Genomic DNA, 21,309 nt, shown 5'->3' with positions numbered 1-21,309 from the left:
ATCACATCCTGTCCCTCAGGCTCCCTTTCTGCTTCTCACATAGTCATAATTCATTTTTATGCCTTTAGGATGCTTTCTTCAAGTCTTCTGTGGCTTGCCTTTTACCTGTAACTTTCCAGAGCTTACATTCTTTTTTCAGTCTCTCTTCTGTATGCAATTTTTACTACTTTTAAGGTCTTACCACTTCAGGTGTTCATTTCCACTCCCCTGTATAAGCACATCCCCTTTTTTAATAATCTCTTTGAGCACTGGAGTGCATTATGCCTGTGTAACTCAGTGCTGCACGCTTGAACAGCTTTCCTGCTCCTCAAGTTCAACACCCCTCCGAGACTTGTGTGATGCTCCTGACCAGCCTACCTCTCATCTCCCTTTGGATATGAAATTTTAGTCTAAAGGTACTCTCACTGGGACAGTCTGAGGAGTAACTGTGGCTCTGTGGTCCCTTTGAACTGAGCCCCACATGTGGTTGAAGAGTTGCTCGAGTGCAGGCCTTGCACCATCTCACTGCCTCTGCCAACTTTCTGAGGTCCTGCCCAGTGATTAAACTGCTTGTGTAGAGGACAGAGATGAGATCCAGGCTCCCTCCATTTGCCACATCCAAGTCACTGACACAGGAGCCACGGGTGAGGTCAGAGAAAATCCTGAAAAGCAGCATTACCCGGAGTGCTGGGACTCTGGCCAGCTGGGAATTTGGGAGTCACGTAAGTCCTGCATCCCAGCTGTCGAGCCACCAAGTTCCTCGACCCCAAGCAGGAGGCCTGAGAACAGTTGGGACTGCAGCTGGGACAATGCACTGCTCCGTGCCTGCTCCATGCTCACTGAAGGAACCTGCTCCCCTTCTGGTACCTGGGCAGCATGGGGCAGGGGCAAGCCCATTCCAAGATGTGCATGTGGCTGGCCTCAGCTCTTGCACATGCACAGCACTCTGAGGAACATGGGTCTGAGCTCTGATTCATTTATATAAGGAAAGGCCAGAGAGACATGTGGAGAAAGGTGTTTTCAAGTCAACCCAAGTATTTGCGTGGTGTTGATGTGACTACAGGCACCAAGCGACAGCGCAGGCCCAAACAGCTGCGTCCCTGCAGCAGTCCCTCTGCACCCTCAGCAGATCAGCGAGGACAGTGTTGTTTGCAGAGACCTGCTGTGGGCAGAGCCACCCCCAGGCGCCTCAGCAGCTGTTGCTGAGCACTCAGGAGCTCGGCTATCTTAGCAGCACTGGTGCCACCGTGTGCTCTGTGAGGTGCAGCCTCTGCACAGACAGCTGAGAGCTGATTCTGCCTTCTTGTGTCCATCTACTGCATGGCCGCTTGCCTGTGGGCATTCCCTGTAGTGTCACTAAAAGACACAATCTCGATAGGTAAGGCTGGGTTGTTGATGTGCAGGTGACAGGTATAATTTAAACACAAAGCTGGCACAAACAGATCAGTCATAGAGTTTTATTCAAGGCCTGGATTACACCACTTTATCTGCATTTGCTTTTTGGATCCAGGCAGCAGAGCACATTGTTTCTCCTCATCCGGCATCTGCATTTTTGATTCCTTGACAGAATGAGCCACTGTGTAAAGAAGGGCACCCACCTCTGGCTCCACATTAGCCATATAAGCACCCTGCACCTCTCCCATGCGTGCGTTCATCCTCGGCCCAAAAGAGCGTCTGAATGGTGAACCAAGCTGTTTCCTGCCATCCCTTTTGCTCTACATGCCCTGCTGTGGCACTGCCTTTCCCAGCTCATGGATGGCCTTGTTCTCCAGCACCTTCACCTTCTCCTCGCCTGGCTGCAGCACACAGGCCACCATAGCCCTGGCCACTGTTTCCACAGGCACTGAGTAAGCGGTGGGGAAGACCCGAGCCACAACACCCAGGAACTGCCGAGTTACCCACTCCATGGGCCGGGACTCCTGGCGCTTGCACAGCAGCACCCTGCAGAGCGAGGAGGTAAGGTGGGGTCAGCCTGAAACCATCCCCAGGGGAAGGCTAGAGACTGGGTTCTACAGCTGCACCAGGGCGCAGACCAGCTTCCTAAACCCACATGGGCTTTGGGGCTTTAGCAGGGCCACAAAATGTGACTGAGCTGAGCCCCTGGACACTCAACTCCTTTTTCCACTGTGCTGCCAAAAGCAGGATGCCAGTTCTCCTAGGCAGCAAGAGTGCAGTGCAGCTGAAAGGACACAGGTGAGTACTCCCCCCCTGCATAAGGTCAAGGTCCATGCAGAGATAATCTCCGACCTATGTGCTCCAACCTCACGTGGCACTAGCACTGGGATGGGCCATGGGAAACTGCTGCAGAAAGCAAGCTCTGCATTGGGAAGCAGTCTGCTCATCCGTGAGCTGCATTTGCAGTTGGTGGCTTCCTCCACTTCCCCCTGCTTATGCATCCTTTCTCCTTCTCCATCTCCCAACCTGCTGCCCTGACAACCCTCCACCCAAGCCCTATGCCTTCCCTCCTCCACTGCTACTCACGCTGGCCGGAGAATGGTACAGCGATCAAAACCAACAGCCTGGACCAGGTTCTCCACTTCTCCCTGTCAGAGCAGTTGGGCAGGAATGAAAGGAGACAAGGATGACTGCAAGCACCATCCCTGCCCCTCTGTGAATGGGCAGGAGAGAGTTGCTGAGCTGTGGGCAGGACTGCACTAATGCCAGTGCAAAGCTGGAAGAGGCCAGGCAGGGAGCAGCTCTGCAGGACAGGCAGCGTGGGGCGAGTGCCCGCAGTGGACACGGACTGTGAGTCAGCAGCGCACCCTTGCAACCATCATGTTAACTGCAACGGGCCGCTCCCGAGAGCAACTGGACTTTGCATCCAGCCTGGGGATGGATCCAGCCAGCTTTTATGATAGGTATGGTCCCACCTGGGGAGCCTGTGGGCTATCCATCCCTGGGACGTAGCCCCCCCACCGAGCTGTGAAGCAGCTTGAGGCTGGGGAGCTGGGTCTGGGCTAGAGACCCCAGCGAGTCTTTCTAGGTTTAAAGAGGAAGATAAAAACTGCACGCAGGGTTATGCTGCTTCAGATGAAGCCAGTCACATAGCAGCCCCTTCCCTTGTCCCACAGCACAAGGAGGACCCCCAGAGCTATTTGCAACTCTTGAGACCTCAGCTACTCCTTCCTTCACGAGCATCCCAGCATTTTGTGACTCCTACACAAGCACCAGGAGCCCACCCCAGCTGACTCCTCACCTTCACGCGGAGGTAGAGGAAGCTGCTCTGTGCGTTTGCCCCCTGGGAGGACTGCAGGATAAAGTGCTTGCAGCCCCCTGCCCGTGCCAGCTCTGCTGCCTGCGCCACGTAGTCCCGGTCCACCCGGACAAAGCCGTCCTGCGGGTAAAGGGGAGAGGAGGGTCAGCAGGGCAGGGAGCGCGCCGGCAGGGCAGGGGGCAAACAGGACCCCTGCTCTCCCAGGGGGAGGAGGGGCCCCACTCACTGCGCCAGCCTTGGCCCTGGTGGTGCCCAGGCAGCAGAAGCCCACGTCGTGCCCCTGGAAGGCAGCGGCGTGCTCGCCCAGCCGCTCGAAGTCCACCACCGCCTGCTCCTGCGGGGAGGCCGAGGGTCAGCGCGGCCGCCCAGGAACCCCCGCTCCGCAGCCGCCCCCGCCCCGGGACCGGACCCCCGCACCACGGCCGCATCCGCCTCCGGGCCCAGGCTCAGCCGGCGCCGCCCGATCAGCGTCACCCGGGCGAAGAGCCGCCGGGACAGCAGCTCCCGCAGCAGCGCCCGGCCCGTCTCCCCCGAGCCGCCAAGGACGAAGCAGGTCCGGCCGCTGCCGCCACTCGGCGCGGCCGCCATAGCGAGGAGCGCCCGGCGGGGCTGGGGCGGGCCCGGGCGGGAGCGGCTGCGCCGCCGCGCTGCGGTCTGTGCCGGGCGGGGCCCGCGCCCGGGGAGCGGCTGCTGCGGCGGGGCTGGGGCGGGCAGCGCGGCGGGGAGGGGCGGCACGGGGCCGAGCGCAGGACGGGGCCGTTCCCGGGGCCGGGGGTGTCTGCCCCCCGCCCCGGGGGCTGCCCCAGGGACCCCCGCTCAGCCCCGCTGGGAAGGTGTCGGCTGGAGTGTCCCCGCTTGGTGTCCCTGCAGGGCCCAGCGCTGAAAGCGACTCCCGAGGATCCCTGTGCCTGCCCTGCTCAGGTGGAGGGGATGTGACCCGGAGGGATGCCCAGAGGAGTCTGTGACCTGTCGGGCGGCTCCTCTTCAAAACCCACTGGGCTCAGTGTGCGCTGCCGACAGAGGTGCCCTGGGCAGGACGTAGGTCACCTCCCGGGCAGCCTTGTAGTGATTCCAGTGTGCAGCAGCCACTGGTGGCTGAGGAACAAAGGGATGAAACCCACTTCCCAGAGAGCTATCGCTGAGCAGGTCCTGGGATGTGCTAACAAGCACAGACCCACTGCACCGTGCCCCTGCCTGGACGTTGTCCCTCTGACAGGCATGAGGCTGATCATCACCAGGGCAGTGCAGGTCCCACCAGGACGTGGTTCTGGAGCAGGTGTGTGGGCACCCCAGGCTCTGCGAAGCCTCTCCCATGGGGCCATCAAGGGGCCCTGCGGCACCTCGATCCCGTTTGTCCTGATTCCTGGGGAGGGAGGTGCAGAGGCCTGAATGGCTGCTTTCGGGATCAGCCAGGCAGTTTTCCAGCCTGGTATGTCTGTCAAGCGCTGCCCGTGGCCGAGGGCTGAGGATGAATCCCTGGTGCACGTGCCATTTGCGAGGCAGGACGCGCGTCATGACTGTCACCGGGTTAATGGCTGGCATCCCGCTCTACCTGCCAGTGTGCCACTGGCACCCACGGCCGTGCACCCCGTCCATCGGGCTCCGCTCCGCAGCCACAGGCAAACCCAGGTGAGTGCAGGAGGGGGAGTACTGGGAAAAGTGCTTGAGAGTGGGAGGGGACAGTACGCTGCAACAGTGTGAGTATTGGGGGGCAGGTGGTATGTTATAGGGTTTCATGGTGTGGTGGGGATACCACTGAGGAGGGGTGGGATCAGGATACATGGGGGCCATTTGGTGCTTCCATGGCTCATGGTGTGCTTCTCCATGGCAGGGCTCAGGGCGGCCAGCCAGGCGCCGGGGTGCCCGCTCTCCTGGTGGCATGGAGACATGGCGCCGGCGTAGTGCGGCATTCGACTGCGTGCCCCAGCCGGCAGCCTACTGCCCTGACTGGATGGCAGAGCTCCCCGACACCCTGCCGCTCTCCCGCCTCTCCATCCCTGGCACCCACGACTCCCTCAGCCTGTTTGGCGGCCGGCGCCTGCGGTGTCAGAGCTGGGGCCTGGAGGCCCAGCTGGCGGCCGGCATCCGCTTCCTGGATGTGCGCTGCAAGCTGTCACGGGGCGAGCTCCGTGTCTACCACCTCTGCACCTTCCAGCGGGCCAGCCTGCGTGGGGTCCTGCGCCGCACCCTGCGCTTCCTCCGTGCCCACCCTGGCGAGGCCGTGCTCATGCGCATCAAGGAGGAGCTGCCCATCTTCTCCCGGCCCGGCTTCGCTGCCCAACTGCATCGCTGCCTGCTGGAGGAGGGACAGGGCTGTTTGTGGTGCCAGGAGGAGATGCCGACGCTGGGCCAGGTGCGCGGGAAGATTGTGGTACTGGAGGCACTCAGGCGGGAGGTGCTGGGCATCCCCTACGAGCAGCTGAGCATCAGCGATGCCTGGAATGTGCTGTCACTGGAGCGCAAGTGGGCCCGGGTGCGGCAGCACCTGGAGAAGGCAGCTGGCGGGGACTCCACCACCATGTACCTCACCTTCTGCTCTGGCAACGGACTCTTCACCTGCCCTGAGGAGGTGGCCCGCATTGTGAACCCCCGCTGCTACCAGCACCTGCGGCGCCGGGGCAGGCAGCCCGTGCGCTGGGGGGTGGTCATCATGGACTTCCCTGGTGCAGGGCTTCTCCGGCTCATCGTGGAGAGCAACGGCCTGCAGGCCAATGGACGCAGCACAGGAGTCCCCAGCACTCCCGCAGCGCCCTCGCAGCATCCCCGTGGCAGAGGGGACAGACGCCGCAGCCGGCACAGCTCCGCTCGCTGCCTGCGCCGGTACCCATCGGGTCGGACACTGCTCCCGGCCGCACGCCTCTGCCGAAGGACATCAGTGCCCGTAGAGCAAAAGCTGGTTTCTAGGTCTCGCAGAGCACCAGGAAGTGTTCGTGTGACAGTGGTGTGACAGCGGCAGAGGCAGCAGAGAGCTGACAGCCCAGTGGTCGGAGCTGGGCAGCCCGGGGAGCTGCGCCTTGAGCATCGCTCTGCCCGGAGGAGCCAGGTACAGTGCTGGGCCAGCCAAATCCCCACAGCACAGCAGGGAAGGTGGGGAGAGAAGGTCCTGCCTCACCTCCTTTTGGGCCAGTGAGTCCTCCCATAATATCCGTCTGCAAAGTAGTCCTTTTGCTTTCAAGGGTAAATAAAAATAAAAATAAGCTAGGAAAGCACTCCCTATGTTGCCGTACCATTTCCTGTCAGAAAAGTGCTGCTCAGATATGAAGGAGTCTCTACCCCTCTGCCCATGGCCAAAGCACAGTTAAATTGGTGTCTGTGATCATCTTGGTCTTTAAAGCAGAGCTGCAGGAGGTCAGAGGAGAAGGAATTAATTTCAAAGGTGACAACAAAAGGAATGTCCTTCTCCTTGTTATTTTAGCTTTTGTTTTCTTCCTGCAGGGGCTTGCCCCAAAAGTCAGGACTCTTAGGGAGAGCCAGCTTCAGCAAGTGCTGCCAACCCTGTGCATGGACAGCTGGATGGCCACAGGAGCAGTGATTCCGAAGGGGCTGTCCTGTCCCTGGGATCGAACAGATAGAGGATGCTGCACAGGGCAGAGCCCAGTGATTTGCAACAGCATGGGCAGCATGGGCAGGGCAGTTTGTGGATTCACAAAAGCAAAGTGATTGGGACATAAAAAAGACCTTAAAACCAGTGCCAGTGCCTGCCCTATCTGCAGATAATAAATCAGCAATTTAAACAGAATGGCAAGTCAAATGACACAGAAGTTCCTTGGAGCAAAAGGATAACCAAGATCCCAGGGGAGAAATCATCAAACTGCTCTGTGCTGAAGGAGGGAGCTGGGAAAGAGAAGAGGAACTTTTTTAAAAGAGGAAAGCTCAGCCCTGGCCTGCCAAAAGATGAAGGATGTCCTCAAGGATACTTCTGTCTCAGAGGAAAACACAGTGCCTGCCAGAGGGGATGCTGCAGGATTTCCTGGCTGGAGGAGGGGAAGTTTTTTGCTCCACAGGGGCTGGCCCTGGCTGGAGACACACCTCTTGGTGCTGAGCATGTTCATCTGCTGGGCCAGGGAGGGGAACAGGCAATAGTACGCAGTGGGCGACAGAGGTGGCAGACAGAGGAATCTGTCTCTGAGCTTGCTCTGTGAGACAGGAGAAGATTGAAATCTCTGCATTAAAACAGACATGTGACAAAAGCACTGGTCATATTTGGGGGGATGGGGGCCTACTCTGTCAGCTGCCAATGACTCCACCACCTGTGTTTCCTCTGCGCCAAGCCCGTGTGACAGCTCTAGGTATTGCTCTCATGCCAAGAAGATGGGTGCTGCCAAGGGAGGGCCAGGCAGGTTAGTGGTTGGCTCGGCATTCCAGGGGTGCACAATGCCATGGGGAGCTAGGCAGGGCACAAGCAGAGCAAGCACAGTTCCCAGGAGTATCTCTGCAGGCTGGGTGATTCTGCTGTCACTTAGGGCAAGGACTGCCTGCATGGCTGAAGGGCTGCCCTTGGATGTGGCACATGGAGCTGCACTCCAGCACCCCATACCCATACCCACCCAGCTCACTGGCAGGGGTGCTGGGATTCCCCAGGTGGGCAGAGTCACTTGTTTACACCCTACCACACAAGCAGTGAGATAAGGTCAATGTTACCTACGCCCCTGGCATCCTGTTTGGCAAAGCCTTATCTGTGCCACCCACGTGTGGCTGCTGCCAGGTGCCAGGGAGCAGCAGGCAGCATGGGCAGGGCTACCCAAGTGGCAGTGATGCCCAGTGAAAAGGCTCTCCATCACTGCCTTGGCAGTGAAAGACAAGAGGCAGAGAGCTGTCCTACAGCTGAGATCAAAGAAACATCTCTGAGAGGGACAAGGGTGGGCAGGAGTGATTTCCCCAAAACTAACCCCCTATTCCACAGCCAGGGCTGTCCCAGTGTTGCAAGGTCCCTGTGGGTGGGGGGTGTAGGGTACCACTGTCCTTGGACTGTCTTGGAAACATCCCTGTCCATCTGGTCCTGACTAATCCTTGCAACCATCTCACCCTTCCAGTCCAGGGTGGCAGTCATAATGCATCTCCCTGTGGCCAAACACTTCCAAATTGTGAGAAAGTTTTTATCGGGTGCTGCTCTCCTGCAGGATCATCCGAGGAGGCTCTGGCTGCTGGGGTTGTGCACCAGGTGCCACGCTGGGAGACTTGTTCAAAGGCACCCTGCAGACCAGGGACAGCCTTTGGGTCAAACACTCCCCGGGGACCTGGGGAGGCAGGGGAATCATCTGCTTCCCGTGCTCAGGAGATGCCTCTAAAGCTTCAGAGGGAGCTGTCCGAGTTCCCAAGGAGGAACAGAGGGATAGCAGCAATGAGGCTGCACCCCAGGGGTGTGGGTCCTCACTGGTACCATGCTACACTCCCAAAGGGGTGCCATTGGGTGCCTCCTTGCTCCAGTGGGCTGCTGAGCCCTCCCCGGGGGCAAGGGGGGCTCCCCAGGAAGGTGCCCCCTCTATCGCCGGCAGCAGCCGAGCCGGACGGGCTGTGCCAGGGTGACTCGGTTCCTCTGCGGTTCCTCTGTGGGGACATTGCACAAGGAGGGGAGCAGGCTGTGCCACCGTGGGGCGGGAGCCTCTGCTGTAAACAACACATACCCGTGCCCGTTCCCCAGAGACAGAGCCTGCGGCAGATCTCTCACGGGAGAGAGAGCATTGCCTCTGTCTGTTGCTCAGCGCTGGGGCACAGTAAAGGAGGCACATTTCCATTCCAGATCCCTGCGTCCAGAGGGACAGTAACACAAGAAAGTATCTTTGTACCTGCTCCCTCGAGTACATGCTGAGCAAAGCCCTGGCTTGGAGCTTGCGCTCTGCCTTCAGAGGGGTGGGCACAGGGTGCACTACGTTTCCACCTAGGAAATCTCTGCACTGCTCAGGCAGGGACAGGCCCTTCCTTGGTAAGTGAGGCAGCAGGAATCCAATGGGAGCATGTGTCCTGCAGCATCCTGAATCCCTTCCAGGGAAGCCAACCTTGGAAATCATCTGAGATGTGAAAGGGCTCCTGGCCATTAACCAACTCCCAGCAGAGCTGATTTGGGTCTTCTCTTCCTCGTACCATGTGTACCTTTTTCCACTACCTGCAAAGCAACCCTCAGTATCTGTCCTGCCATGTAGAACCCCCTTTCTGAGCCCAGGTATCTGTGGGCATGGAGTACCTGATCCCACAAAGTGCTTTGAACTTGGCCATGTACTGCCATGTATTTTGCAGCAGCAGCAGCCGCCTCTGAGTGTCAGCCACCTTGATTCTGTTTTTAGAACAATACCAGAAACTATTTGTAGTTAGAAAAATAAAGGTGGGAATATTTTTTTTCTACTACTCTACCCTACTGTGTTGGGTTTCAGCAGAAGTGAAACTGGCAGGGGCACAGCCTGCTCTCTCCTTGGGCCACACACCCACAAACACCTCTGTGAGTCCCAGCAGGTGTCTCATCAGTGGGAGAGGCAGTTCCCACCCTGGCCAGCTGACCCTCAGCATTTGAAGATGCTCTCCTGTCCCAGCAGCTGCCCCTCAGCCTCTCTGCCTGCCTCTCCTGTGCCATAATTGACCACCCTCAGCAGATGAGCTGCTAGAAAGGGAGTGCTCCTGAATTACTGGACATACAGACTCATCCCCAGTAATTCCATAGAAATAGACAATTGCAGTAAAACATGATGCAAGGAAGATATCCAGAGACAGGAACTGAGTTTCATTTGTATTGGCAAAGTGTAAAGTAATTAGTGGGTTATGACTTTTGTGGGATGGGTTCCTCCTTTTGTTTAGAATGAGTCCCAGTGGAGCAGAATCAATTTCTTTGGAACTGGAAGATGAATGTGACCTGCATGGCTCTTGCTTGGTTTTAGCTGGAAGCGAGCAGAGTAATTCCTACAGAAAACCCTGCCAAGGCAGTTTTACGTATGAGCAGAATGGGGTAAGGAAAGATTTGTTATGATTCAAGAATGATCCAAGGGGAGGTGGACGCAATTAAGCATATTCCTGAAACTCTGGTGGAAGTTTCTAATGGAAATTAAGAAGTCAGGGGAAGTTCCTCTGGCATATTATTGGACCTTTCTTATAAAGATAAGGACAGGAAAATACATTGTGTAAGTAACTGTTTATAAGCAGTATATGAGGATTCACAGCCAGAACAAAACTGCATGCAAGGAGAGCATCCAGCATGAGAGCTGGGAGGCTGTGAGCCACGCTCCCACTCAGCCCCTGTGGGACCTCATCACACCTCATCCCTCCTCTGCCTCCCAACCACCAGCGTGGATGCTGCCACATGGACATGGTGGGTCGGAGAGGTCTTGGTGCCCCGGGCACCATGGGCTGGGGTTGAACCCTTCCTGGGGGACCTTTTTCCACCTCCTGGGGGGCTTGGGCAATTCTGGCTGGTTGTGGGTCAGCTCCTGTGCTTGTCACATCCCTATATGGCAGTGTGGGGATGCACTCAGCTCCCATGCCATGGGGCTGGTGCTGAGCTGAGTCCCACCAGGGCTATGGCCAGTGGGGACCCCACTGTTCCCTTCCAGCCCCAGGTGAGAGAAGGGTTTCTTGGGGTGGGAGAGCCCTGTGGTGTGGGAGGCGATGTGGGGCAGGATGAGGGCTGGCAGTGGGGCCAGGGTGGGAGGGGAAGAGGCCGAGGGCAGGGAGCAATGCTCTGCAGGCTCAGAGGAAGTGTGAGCACCGCTGCCTGCCGGGGACCACACACGCCTGGCACTGCCACTGGCTGGGCACAGCGTGTCTGCAGCACCAACATGGTAGGTCCTGCTCCTTTCCTTGGGGATGACTCAGGGTCTGCCTGGAAAAGGGGATTTGGAGGAGGGCAGGGCTATGGGCAGGCACTGAGAGGAGCTGTGGGACACACACAGGCTGCTCCAGAGACCCCCTGCCCGGCTGACCCCAGGCACACAGGGCACTGCCAGGCACACAGGGCACTGCCACTGCAAGGCAGATGCCAGCCCTGGCTGAGCAGGAAGGGCTGGGAGGCCACAGGACATGCCCTGGATTTAGGGACTCCGCAGGAGTGACCTGCATTGCCAGCAGTGTCTCCCTCACTGCTCAGCCGTGCTGCAGGCACAGCCACCCAGAGTGCCTCCCTAGAAGGGCCCTTTGTGCAGCAGAGCCATACCTGGCAGCACTATCCATGCCTGTGTGTGAACTGGCACAAGAACCGTGCCCTCATGTCCACCTGGCAGCACTGTGGGTGTGTGTGAGCCTCTTGGGATGTGCGTGCTCACATCTCCCTCCCTGTCAGGGCACTGCTGTGGGACTGCAGTCTGCTGGGAGGACATGGACTCTGGGCTCTCGTGGCATCTACCTGGGCATCGCTGCCATCACATGGGGTAAGTCACCCACCGCCCGCTCAGTGAGCCCCGTGTGACCCTGCTGCCGAGGAATCTGCAGGTCTGGGAAACTGGAGCAGGGCAGCTCCAGTGTTATTTTGGAGGGTCATCAGTCACAACCCTTGTGGCTGCCAGCTCCAGCTGGATCCTCCTGGGCTGGGAGGGGGCTGTGTCTGCTCAGGCCAGCTTCCTCCAGGCAGTCAACGCTCCCCCAGGGTGAGCTCGGCTGCATGTGGGGTCCCTGCAGGGTGTCTGGTTCCCCACATGCAGCATGGCAGCTGCTGCACCCTACTGTGAACTGGAGAAAGGCAGCAGCAGCTCTACCCACTGCCTACACCCACGCCTGTGCTGCAGAGTTGGGCATGGACACGGGCACAGGACACACAGGTGCAAGGGTTGGGAGCACAGCTGGGGCAGCACCACACAGAACTGGAGCTGCTAATTGACATCAGGAGGAGAAATCAGAGTAGAAAAGAGTTTGGTTTTGCTGCCTGTAGGATATTTCCTTCACATGCTGGCATTGCACAGAGCAAAACCTGCTGTTGACTGCTCTGTCCCTGGAAATCCTCTGTGAGCTGAATTATTTTCCCAAGGACCTTTCCTGACTGAGCTAAGGAACAGAAATGAGGCAAATGCAGAAGTGTTAGGAGGAGTCTGAGATTTAGCTCTGAGGGGAAAAGAAAAATGTAAAGACAGCTGGAGCGTGGAGGGTGCTGAGCACCACCCTGGGAAGAGGTATCAGGGCTGCCAAGGGAGCCAAGGAGTTGACTGGGGAGTCAGTGAGGGCCAGGAGGGGGCAGTGGGAACTGAGGATGGGGCAGGCTCCCAGAAGGTGCCCTGAGCTCCTGTCCTGGAGCCCCAAATTCCCAAAGGGGAAAGATGAGGGCTGTAGTGGGAAACCACATTTTCCTCAGCTTCAGTTTTTGTTGAACAAAGTGGATAGTTTGCTCTTTCACAAGGAAAACTAGACAAATTATGAGAATTTACTTAGAAAAATATATAATTATTGGCCAAACTACAGCTCTAATTAGACTTGAGAAGCCCTAAATTTGCATCTATTCTGTGATGCCCAGACCTTTGTATAACTGCAGTGTGGTGTGCTCTCCTGAGACACAAGGCACTCCAGGCTGGTTGTTTGGAGCAGGCTTTTATTCCCATATCACTTTCTGACAAATGAAAATATGAATACCATATCACTTTCAGCTGTTGTGGAGATGCCTACTTTTGGGGAGAAGGGGGGAAGCTTCTTTTTGTGGCTAAAACCCTTTGATTGCGTAAAGTTGTGGTGTGAAATGCAGTAAATAAGAGCAGGGTTTCAGCAAAGTGTCCTTCACTTGTGGCTATGGGTTCCAGTTAATCTCTGGCCATGCCCTGCCTGATAGGCATGACCAGGATGTGAGTCTGACTTTTGTAAGATCTTGTTTTGCAACACTGAGTTTTACAAGACTCCTCAGACCATCTCTAGCTCAGATGAGCAGGTTGGGATCCAAATGCTTTTGAGAGTGAGGGCATACCTGTTGCTCTGCCTTGCTCCAATCTGACTCTGATGTAACACTGTAAAGGAAGAAAACCAAAGTAGCACACTTCTGCACTCAGGGAAGGAACCATGTTTAAGGAACCGTCTTGAAGCGAGGTTTTCCCCTTTGGGAAATTTTTTTGTGGGCAGGGGAACAGGGCCATGGGGCTGCGTTTTCAATACTTGTGTTGGAGAAGGGGTTGGCATCACCACTTGGGGTCCTTCTGCCACCTGCACTCTGCCTGCCCCATGTTGCCCACTGTCTCAGCCTTCACCCTGTCTCCCCCATCTTCCTCATCCCTGTGCCATCCCCTTGTTTTCAGTTCCTTCTGCCATGCCCGATCTACCCAGGTCTCCATGTACCCTTAGAGCCCCATTCTCATCCCCATTTGCCCTTTCATCCCATCCCCTCACTCAGCTGATCACTGGCCAGGCTTAGACTGCCCTCATGCCCTAAGGGATCCCATCCCTGACCCGGCTCCATCCTTTCTGCATTGATCCCAGACTTCACCTTCTCTCACAGGCATGGTGTTGTGGGAGGAGGTGGATGCCTGGAAGTACTACTACAGTGACCGAGGGGACTACACATGGGACCAGGCCAGGAATTACTGCCAGACCTTCTTTACCGACCTGGTGGCAATCCAGAACAAGGAGGAGATCGAGTACCTCAACGAGAACCTGCCCCGCCATGGGACCTACTACTGGATTGGCATCCGCAAGCTGGGAGGCATCTGGACCTGGGTGGGCACCAGGAAGGTTCTGACAAAGGAGGCAGAGAACTGGGCAGTTGGGGAGCCCAACAACCGCCGCTCCAACCAGGACTGCGTGGAGATCTACATCAAGCGGAAGGAGCAGTCGGGCAAATGGAATGACGAGCCCTGCAGCCGGAAGAAAAAGGCGCTGTGTTACAAGGGTTAGTAGGGGGACTGTGGCCCAGACCTGGATTGGGTGGGCTGGGGACCACCAGGGTGGCCAGCAGCTCCTGATGACCATCCTCTGTGTGTGCAGCCTCCTGCCAGCCCTCCTCATGCAGCCAGCGTGGCGAGTGCGTGGAGACCATTGGGAGCTACCGCTGCGAGTGCTACCCCGGCTTCCACGGCCCTGAGTGCCAGTATGGTGAGCCATCCATACCCATCCTTCCCTCCCTGCTGGAGAGCCTGAGCCTTGGTGGCAAACTGGGCAAGTTCCCTGTGCTCCTAATGGGCTGGCAGTGATGTGTCTCTCCCAGTTGTGCAGTGTGCTGAGCTGAAGCCCAAGGGAGTGCACATGAACTGCAGCCATCCCTATGGAAACTTCAGCTACAACTCCACCTGCGTGTTTGGGTGCCAGGAGGGGTTCAAGCAGCAAGGGATGGGCACGCTGCGGTGCCTGCCTTCCCAGGAATGGTCAGCAGACATCCCCATCTGCACAGGTAGGACCTCTCAGGGCCTGGGAGTCTCAGGGATACGGCACTGATGCTTTGGGGGGACCACCACTATGCGCCCAATGCTGCTCAGGCAAGTCTTGCCATGCCCTGCCCTTTGTGGAAGCATCTCCTGGTGCTGCATGTGGGAGGCAATTCCCTCATGAGGCTGCAACGGGCAGAGCAGCTGTGAGCTCTGGATAAGCCCTCTGCTCTGCCTGGCTGTCCCAGTGCCCTTGCTTGCTGTCCTGAATTCCACCCAGATGTCAGCACCCTTTGTGCACTAAGCAAGGGGTCAGGATGGTGTCTTAGTACCTCTGTCAACCCAGTGGCACAGCCTTCATCTCCCCAAGCCCACTCTGATCTGCCTTGGAAAGGTGCTTGGCACCTTGAAGGTCCTCAGAAAAAAGAGGGGCTGCTGGCCTGCAGCCAGGGGAAGGGGGTATCCTGGCAGGCCACATCAAGCCACCTTGAAAGGGGACAAGGACCCATGAAATGAGGTTAGATACAAGCTGGGAGGGACAGAGTGTGGCAGGAAGCCACAGAGGAGAGAAAGCTGTGGTGTGTTATGCTGCAGGGGCAGGGAAAGTCTTCCTGTTGGTGGTTTGAGGGCTTGCAGCCAGGCACCACGCGTCCCAGGGAAGTGCTGGGCTTTTTTGGGGATGTGAGAGCCTTGCTCCACCTTTCCTGTGCTGCAGCCTTGCACAAGGATGGGATGAGCCAAGGACTGGAGCAGACATGGGATGCAACTGGGGACCCTCTCTATTGGGAGACCCAGCAGAAATTGCCAGGGGCCAAACAGCATCTCTGTACATATATTCTTAAAAAAGAAAGCCTACCTTGAAGTTAGTGCTGCTAATGATGCCTGTGCAAGGTGTGCCTGTAGTCCAATCTGGTGCTTACTTTAGGCACCTGAGACCAACAAAACTTTCTGCAGTTAAGAGCAACAGTCATGGAGCTGTGATGTGATTCTCTGTAGTCATCATCCCCAGCAGGGGCAGGAGATGGCTCCCAATTTTGTGGAAGTCTCCCCAGGCAAGCTGGGCTGTGCCTGCCTGCTCCAGGCTTTTCAAGTTCCCAGAGACTTGTTTTCCCAGCCCCTTGTTTTTTTCCTGCTGGCTGTATGTATGATTGATTCTTGTTTCTTGCAAAGAATTAGATGAGTCAGACGGTTGCTTGTGATAACAAAGCAGTGTTAGTAACCGTTGCCAGTTGGGCTTACTCCAAAAATGAGCAGAGGCTGATGGTGCTGTGAGGGCTGTGAAGGACAAGGCTGCCTGCCGTCTCAGACCGTACCCTGTGCCTGCCTGCAGCTGTTGCATGGTCACTGTTGGCCCCAAAAGGGGCTGGATCACTTGCTCCCATCCGCATGACATGTTCACCAAGACACCTCTGGGAATTCTGTGGGAAACCAGACTTGCCTGTAAAACAGCTACGAAAGGAAAAGTCTACCTAGGAAAGTATTTGGTGTTGGTCTGAAAGCTGAAGGTACAGTAGATGGGGTGTGTTTCAGCTGGGCTGGGTGATGGGGGTGTTAAATGTCCTCCCGGCACTAACCTGCAGTGGTCCCGCAGGCAGCAGAGCCACTCACCCCAGCAAATGCTGGGTGCTGCTCTGGCATGCAGCAAAGCACGTCCTGGCCACAGCCTGGGGACGCTGGCACACAACCCTTGTAGCCATTGCCGTCATCCCATCTGGTCCTCTACAGCCCCAAAGCCATTCCCCTGCCACTGTGACAAGGATAGAGTCAGGTCTCTGCTCCAATAAAGGAAGGGAGGCAAGTAGACTGCAGCAGGTGTGGTCCTACATCCCAGGGCCTTCAACGCAGGGTAGTGCAAGGGATAAACAGGGCTCTTGCAGAGCAGCAATTGTGTGCCCCCCAGCAAATCACTCGTAGGGCAGAAAAAGCATTGTACCAACTACTGTTTTTGAAGAGGCGAGTCTGGGTGAGAAAGGCAAGCTGAAGACATATGACCACAGCTTTGGTTTCCTTTGATTTGGATTCAGCCCTAATCCTTAGATTTAACCTCATCTATTCTGTCTCTGAGACTTGCTCTCCCATTGCAGCCATCACCTGCCCAGTGCTCAGTGCTCCAGACCAGGGAGAGCTGAACTGCTCCCACCTCCATGGAGACTTCGCCTTTGGCTCCATGTGTGCCTTCTCCTGCCAGACAGGGTTTGCACTCATGGGGTCAGAGAGCCGCCAGTGCACAGCCACGGGGACATGGACAGGGGATGCCCCACGTTGTGAAGGTAGAGCTGCTGCCACAGTGCAGGGTGTCATTTGTCTTGGGGGATGCTGTGATATTCCCCAGCCCCTTGGTCCCAGAATTTTAGTCTCCCAGTTCCCAACCTCCTGCTTGAAGCGTATCTCTTCATTCTGCAGCCATTGCCTGCCCAGTGCTCAGTGCTCCAGACTGGGGAGAACTGAACTGCTCCCATCTCCACGGCAATTTCACCTTTGGCTCCACTTGTGCCTTCTCCTGCCAGACGGGGTTTGTGCTGAAGGGGCCGGAGCATCGGGAGTGCACGGCCATGGGGACATGGACTGGAGACATCCCACACTGTGAAGGTATTGCTGCTGCTTAAGCTGTCACAGGCCTCTGGTTGACCATGGAATGTTCTCCAGTGTCATGGTCCTTTCATTCCAACAGTTTATCCTTGTACTCCCCAGACTCCTGCTTGAAGTGTGTCTCTGTCCTTTCAGCTGTCACCTGCCCTGTGCTCAATGCACCAGACCAAGGAGAGTTGAACTGCTCCCATCTCCATGGGAACTTCACCTTTGGCTCCACGTGTGCCTTCTCCTGCCAGAAAGGGTTTGTGCTGATGGGGCCAGACATCTCTGAGTGCATGGCCACAGGGACCTGGTCTGAAGACACTCCACGCTGTGAAGGTAGAGCTACTGCTAGAGCTCAAGGTGTCACTGGCCTTGGGGTCACACTTGGGTTTTTCCAAGCCTCTCAGATTGAACAGTTTAGCCTCATAGTATCTAGGGTCCTACTTGAAGTTTTTCTCTGTCCTTGCAGCCATTGCCTGTCCAGTGCTCAATGCTCCAGACTGGGGAGAGCTGAACTGCTCCCATCTCCATGGGAACTTCACCTTTGGCTCCACATGTGTCTTCTCCTGCCAGATGGGGTTTGTGCTGAAGGGGTCAGAGACCCGTGAATGCATGGCCACAGGGACCTGGGCTGGGGACACCCCACAGTGCAAAGGTAGAGCTGCTTCTCAAGGTGTCACAGGCCTTAGAGTGACCATGAGATGCTCTTGGGTGTCTTGGTCCTCTCATTCCAACAGCTGACCCACATAGTCCACAGACTCTTACTTGAAATGTGCTTCTTTACCCTGCAGCCATCACCTGCCCAGTGCTCAGTGCTCCAGACCAGGGAGAGCTGAACTGCTCCCACGTCCATGGAGACTTTGCCTTCAGCACCATATGTACCTTCTCCTGCCAGATGGGGTTTGCACTGGTTGGGTCAGAGAGGCGTGAGTGCATGGCCACAGGGACATGGACAGGGGATGCAACACGATGTGAAGGTAGAGCTGCTGCTCAAGATGTCTCAGGCCATAGGTTGACCTGGGATGTTCTTCAGTGTTTTGGTCCTTTCATCATAAGAGTTTAGCATTGTAGTCCCCCACCTCCTTCCTGAAGTGTTTTTTTTTGCCATGCAGCCATTGCCTGCCCAGTGCTCAGTGCTCCAGACCAGGGAGAGCTGAACTGCTCCCACCACCATGGCAGCTTCACCTTTGGCTCCACATGTGCCTTCTCCTGCCAGACAGGGTTTGCACTGATTGGGCCAGAGAGCCGTGAGTGCACAGCCACGGGAGTCTGGACCGGGGACACACCACAATGCAGAGGTATTGCTGCTGCTCAAGGTGTCACATGCCTCAGGTTGACCATGGGATGTTCCGCAGAGGACCCTCTTGGTCTTCTTGTTTCAACAGTTTAGCCTCATAGTACCCAGGCTCCTGCTTGAAAATGTCTCTCTGTCCCTGCAGCCATTGCCTGTCCAGTGCTCAGTGCTCCAGACCAGGGAGAGCTGAACTGCTCCCACCTCCATGGAGACTTCGCCTTTGGCTCCACGTGTGCCTTCTCCTGCCAGACAGGGTTTGCACTCATGGGGTCAGAGAGCCGCCAGTGCACAGCCACGGGGACATGGATAGGGGATGCCCCACGTTGTGAAGGTAGAGCTGCTGCCACAGTGCAGGGTGTCATTTGTCTTGGGGGATGCTGTGATATTCCCCAGCCCCTTGGTCCCAGAATTTTAGTCTCCCAGTTCCCAACCTCCTGCTTGAAGCGTATCTCTTCATTCTGCAGCCATTGCCTGCCCAGTGCTCAGTGCTCCAGACTGGGGAGAACTGAACTGCTCCCATCTCCACGGCAATTTCACCTTTGGCTCCACTTGTGCCTTCTCCTGCCAGACGGGGTTTGTGCTGATGGGGCCGGAGCATCGGGAGTGCACGGCCATGGGGACATGGACGGCACATGCCCCACGCTGTGAAGGTAGAGCTGCTGCCAGAGCTCAGTGTGTCGTTGGCCTTGGGGTGGCACTAGGATGTTCCCCCGCCCCCTGGTCCCAACTGTAGTATCCCGGGCTCCTTTCTGAGGTGTGCCTTTTTACCCTTGCAGCCATCAAATGCTCAGCACTGACCACCCCGAAGATGGGCCAGGCTTCCTGCTCCCACCCGCTTGGGGACTTCACCTTTGGCTCCACGTGTGCCTTCTCCTGCCAGAAAGGGTTTGTGCTGATGGGGCCAGAAAGCCGCAAGTGCACAGCCATGGGGACCTGGACTGGGGACACCCCACAATGCAAAGGTAAATCTCATGATCTCACACCTGTCTGGGAGCGCTCTGTTGTAGCAGACTGCTTTTCCAGTGCTTCAGTCTATGTCAGTTCATCCCCTGGCTTCCCAGCCCAAGTGTCCCTGTCTCACTACCATCAGTCCTGTCCTCTAATACTGCTGCTGTGCTTTATCTCCAGCCATCAGCTGCCCAGTGCTGGACCCCCCCAGCAGAGGCCAGCTGAGCTGCTCTCACGTGCATGGGAACTTCACCTACAACTCCACGTGCACCTTTTCCTGTGAGGAGGGGTTTGTTCGGATGGGAGCAGAGGTGCTCTGGTGTGAGGCCACAGGGAACTGGACCAGGCATCCTCCTGTCTGTGCAGGTATGGTGGGACCCCCTGCTCCTCTAGTGCTGCGGGGGGGTCCAGCTTTCTTGCAAGTGCATCTTGAATGTGGTGAGGGCACTCCAGGGGCTGAGAAGTCCTGGCAACTTTCTAACTTGGAGGTCTGTGGATCTGTTTCAGAGGATGGTGCCTTCTTAAAGCAAGTCCTGGCTTACAGCAGTGGCACAGCCCTGACAGTAGCTGGTCTTGTGCTCTCTGGGGGGCTCATTGCCATCCTTGCCAAGCGCCTCAGTGACAGAGGTATGGAAACACCTCCCACAGCCCACAAAAGCTTTGTCCAGGGGCTCTCAGGCACGGTGGTTACAGAGTCCCTGGGGAGGGTGGGATGATCAGAAGAGTTTAACTGTGTGACTGCCTCAATCCAAGTGTCTTATTTGCTGCAAGTTGCATGGTTCCGTGGCAGTTTGTTGAGCTGAAAGTGTCAGCAGCCAGCTTTGGAGGGCAGAGCCAGATAAACACCCTCACTGTGAAGAAGACAGGAAATGCTTCTGCCCCTCCCCGCTCCATCCCATACTTCTGCTCCAGCTTCTCATGATCTTCACTAAACATCTGGTTTTTTCTATCTGTTCTGTCCCCATGGATATTTCAACACCATTATCAGAGGAGAAGAAGAAGCTCCTGAACCCCACCAGGTGAGAGCCATTCCCTGTGACTCTCACAGCCCAGTGGTCACTGTTGTCACTCAGATCTGCCTGTGTGAGGCTGCTTTTATATGCAGTGGGAGCATCTTGGGGGCTGACAGGGCTGTATGAACACCTGCCCTTCACACACTCCTGCACTGTCCAAGGTGACACCCTTGTGTTTGCCCTGCAGTGACCTAGGATCACCAGGCATCTTCACCAACGCAGCGTATGATGCCAACCTGTGAGGTGAGTGCTGTCAAGACACTCACAGCACCCTGTTCAAAATTCACCTGAGCAGCCATCCTCCTGGCTGGAGTGCTCCCAGGTGGGGACACCCTTGGGGACCAAAGTGGGTAACACCAGCTCCATCTCTTCTGTGCTTCCAGCCTGCCCATGACTGAACCCCACTGTGTCCCCCAGTGCTGCAGGCCCAGTGGGAGCTGCTGGTGGGGCCCAGAGGGACTCCATGCCTAGAGCTGCAGCCCGGACCAGTGCTGCCTGTGGAGACTGTGCCCACACTGCACATACCACCAGGAGGGGAAGCTGCCACCAGAAAAGGTGCTGGAGACCTGTCTGGGGCCATGGGCCACTGTCTCATGTGGGCAGCCTGCTGCTTGACCCGTGGACATTCCCTGTGAATTTGGACATTCCCCCTCGGCTGCCCCAGGGACGGGCTTGTGTCAGCAGGGCCCAAATAAATGCCTGTGTCCAACCAGTGTCTCTGTGTGCTTGGGAGGGGGGGAAGGTCTCCATCAAATAGTGTGGCCAACAGGACCAGGGAAGTGATTCTTCCCCTCTATTCGATACTGCTGAGGCTGCACTTCCAAGTACTGTGTCCAGCTCTGGGCCCTTCAGTTTAGGAAGGACATTGAGGTGCTGGAGCATGTCCAGAGAAGAGCAACAAGGCTGGTGAAGGGACTCAAGCACAAGTGCTGTGAGGAGAGGCTGAGGGAGCTGGGGTTGTTCAGCCTGGAGAAGAGGAGGCTCAAGGGAGACCTCCTCACTCTCTACAACTCCCTGAAAGGAGGTTTTAGCCAGCTG

General features: G+C 56.7%; 3 protein-coding genes across 5 annotated transcripts; 2 read left to right on the top strand and 1 right to left on the bottom strand.

Moving 5' to 3' along the window:
* Window positions 1-1,422: 1,422 nt before the first annotated feature.
* On the bottom strand, window positions 1,423-3,835 carry HTATIP2 (HIV-1 Tat interactive protein 2). 2 transcript variants are annotated; one of them, XM_064664418.1, is made up of 5 exons: window positions 3,611-3,832; window positions 3,420-3,527; window positions 3,176-3,313; window positions 2,461-2,522; window positions 1,423-1,920 (listed from the first exon to the last, which is right to left on the bottom strand). In XM_064664418.1, exons 1-5 carry the CDS (start codon window positions 3,779-3,781, stop codon window positions 1,695-1,697), a joined length of 705 nt encoding a protein of 234 aa, XP_064520488.1. In that variant the 5' UTR covers window positions 3,782-3,832; the 3' UTR covers window positions 1,423-1,694. The 2 variants fall into 2 exon arrangements, with proteins under 2 accessions (XP_064520488.1, XP_064520489.1); XM_064664419.1 differs by lacking the exon at window positions 2,461-2,522 and having other exon boundaries at window positions 3,611-3,835.
* On the top strand, window positions 3,823-7,383 carry LOC135418789 (1-phosphatidylinositol phosphodiesterase-like). Of its 2 annotated transcripts, XR_010432664.1 has the most exons (3): window positions 3,823-4,822; window positions 5,025-6,236; window positions 6,629-7,383. XR_010432664.1 is itself a non-coding variant. In XM_064664415.1 (2 exons), the coding sequence occupies exons 1-2, from the start codon at window positions 4,583-4,585 to the stop codon at window positions 6,138-6,140; spliced, it is 1,356 nt and encodes a 451-aa protein (XP_064520485.1). In that variant the 5' UTR covers window positions 3,823-4,582; the 3' UTR covers window positions 6,141-6,441. The 2 variants fall into 2 exon arrangements, 1 of the variants encoding a protein (XP_064520485.1); XM_064664415.1 differs by lacking the exon at window positions 6,629-7,383 and having other exon boundaries at window positions 5,025-6,441.
* Window positions 7,384-7,472: 89 nt separating this feature from the next.
* Window positions 7,473-20,980, top strand: LOC135418785 (P-selectin-like). Its single transcript, XM_064664410.1, has 19 exons — window positions 7,473-10,487; window positions 11,454-11,541; window positions 13,581-13,970; window positions 14,066-14,173; window positions 14,286-14,468; window positions 16,527-16,712; window positions 16,846-17,031; window positions 17,167-17,352; window positions 17,486-17,671; window positions 17,808-17,993; window positions 18,129-18,314; window positions 18,456-18,641; window positions 18,775-18,960; window positions 19,087-19,272; window positions 19,439-19,624; window positions 19,766-19,885; window positions 20,247-20,277; window positions 20,459-20,514; window positions 20,655-20,980. The coding sequence occupies exons 1-18, from the start codon at window positions 10,479-10,481 to the stop codon at window positions 20,511-20,513; spliced, it is 2,844 nt and encodes a 947-aa protein (XP_064520480.1). The 5' UTR covers window positions 7,473-10,478; the 3' UTR covers window position 20,514; window positions 20,655-20,980.
* The last annotated feature ends 329 nt before the right edge of the window (window positions 20,981-21,309 follow it).

The sequence above is a fragment of the Pseudopipra pipra genome, chromosome 9 (assembly GCF_036250125.1).
Source record: "Pseudopipra pipra isolate bDixPip1 chromosome 9, bDixPip1.hap1, whole genome shotgun sequence".
NCBI classification, from domain to species: Eukaryota; Metazoa; Chordata; class Aves; order Passeriformes; family Pipridae; genus Pseudopipra; species Pseudopipra pipra.
This window is presented reverse-complemented; position numbering and strand designations above follow the sequence as displayed.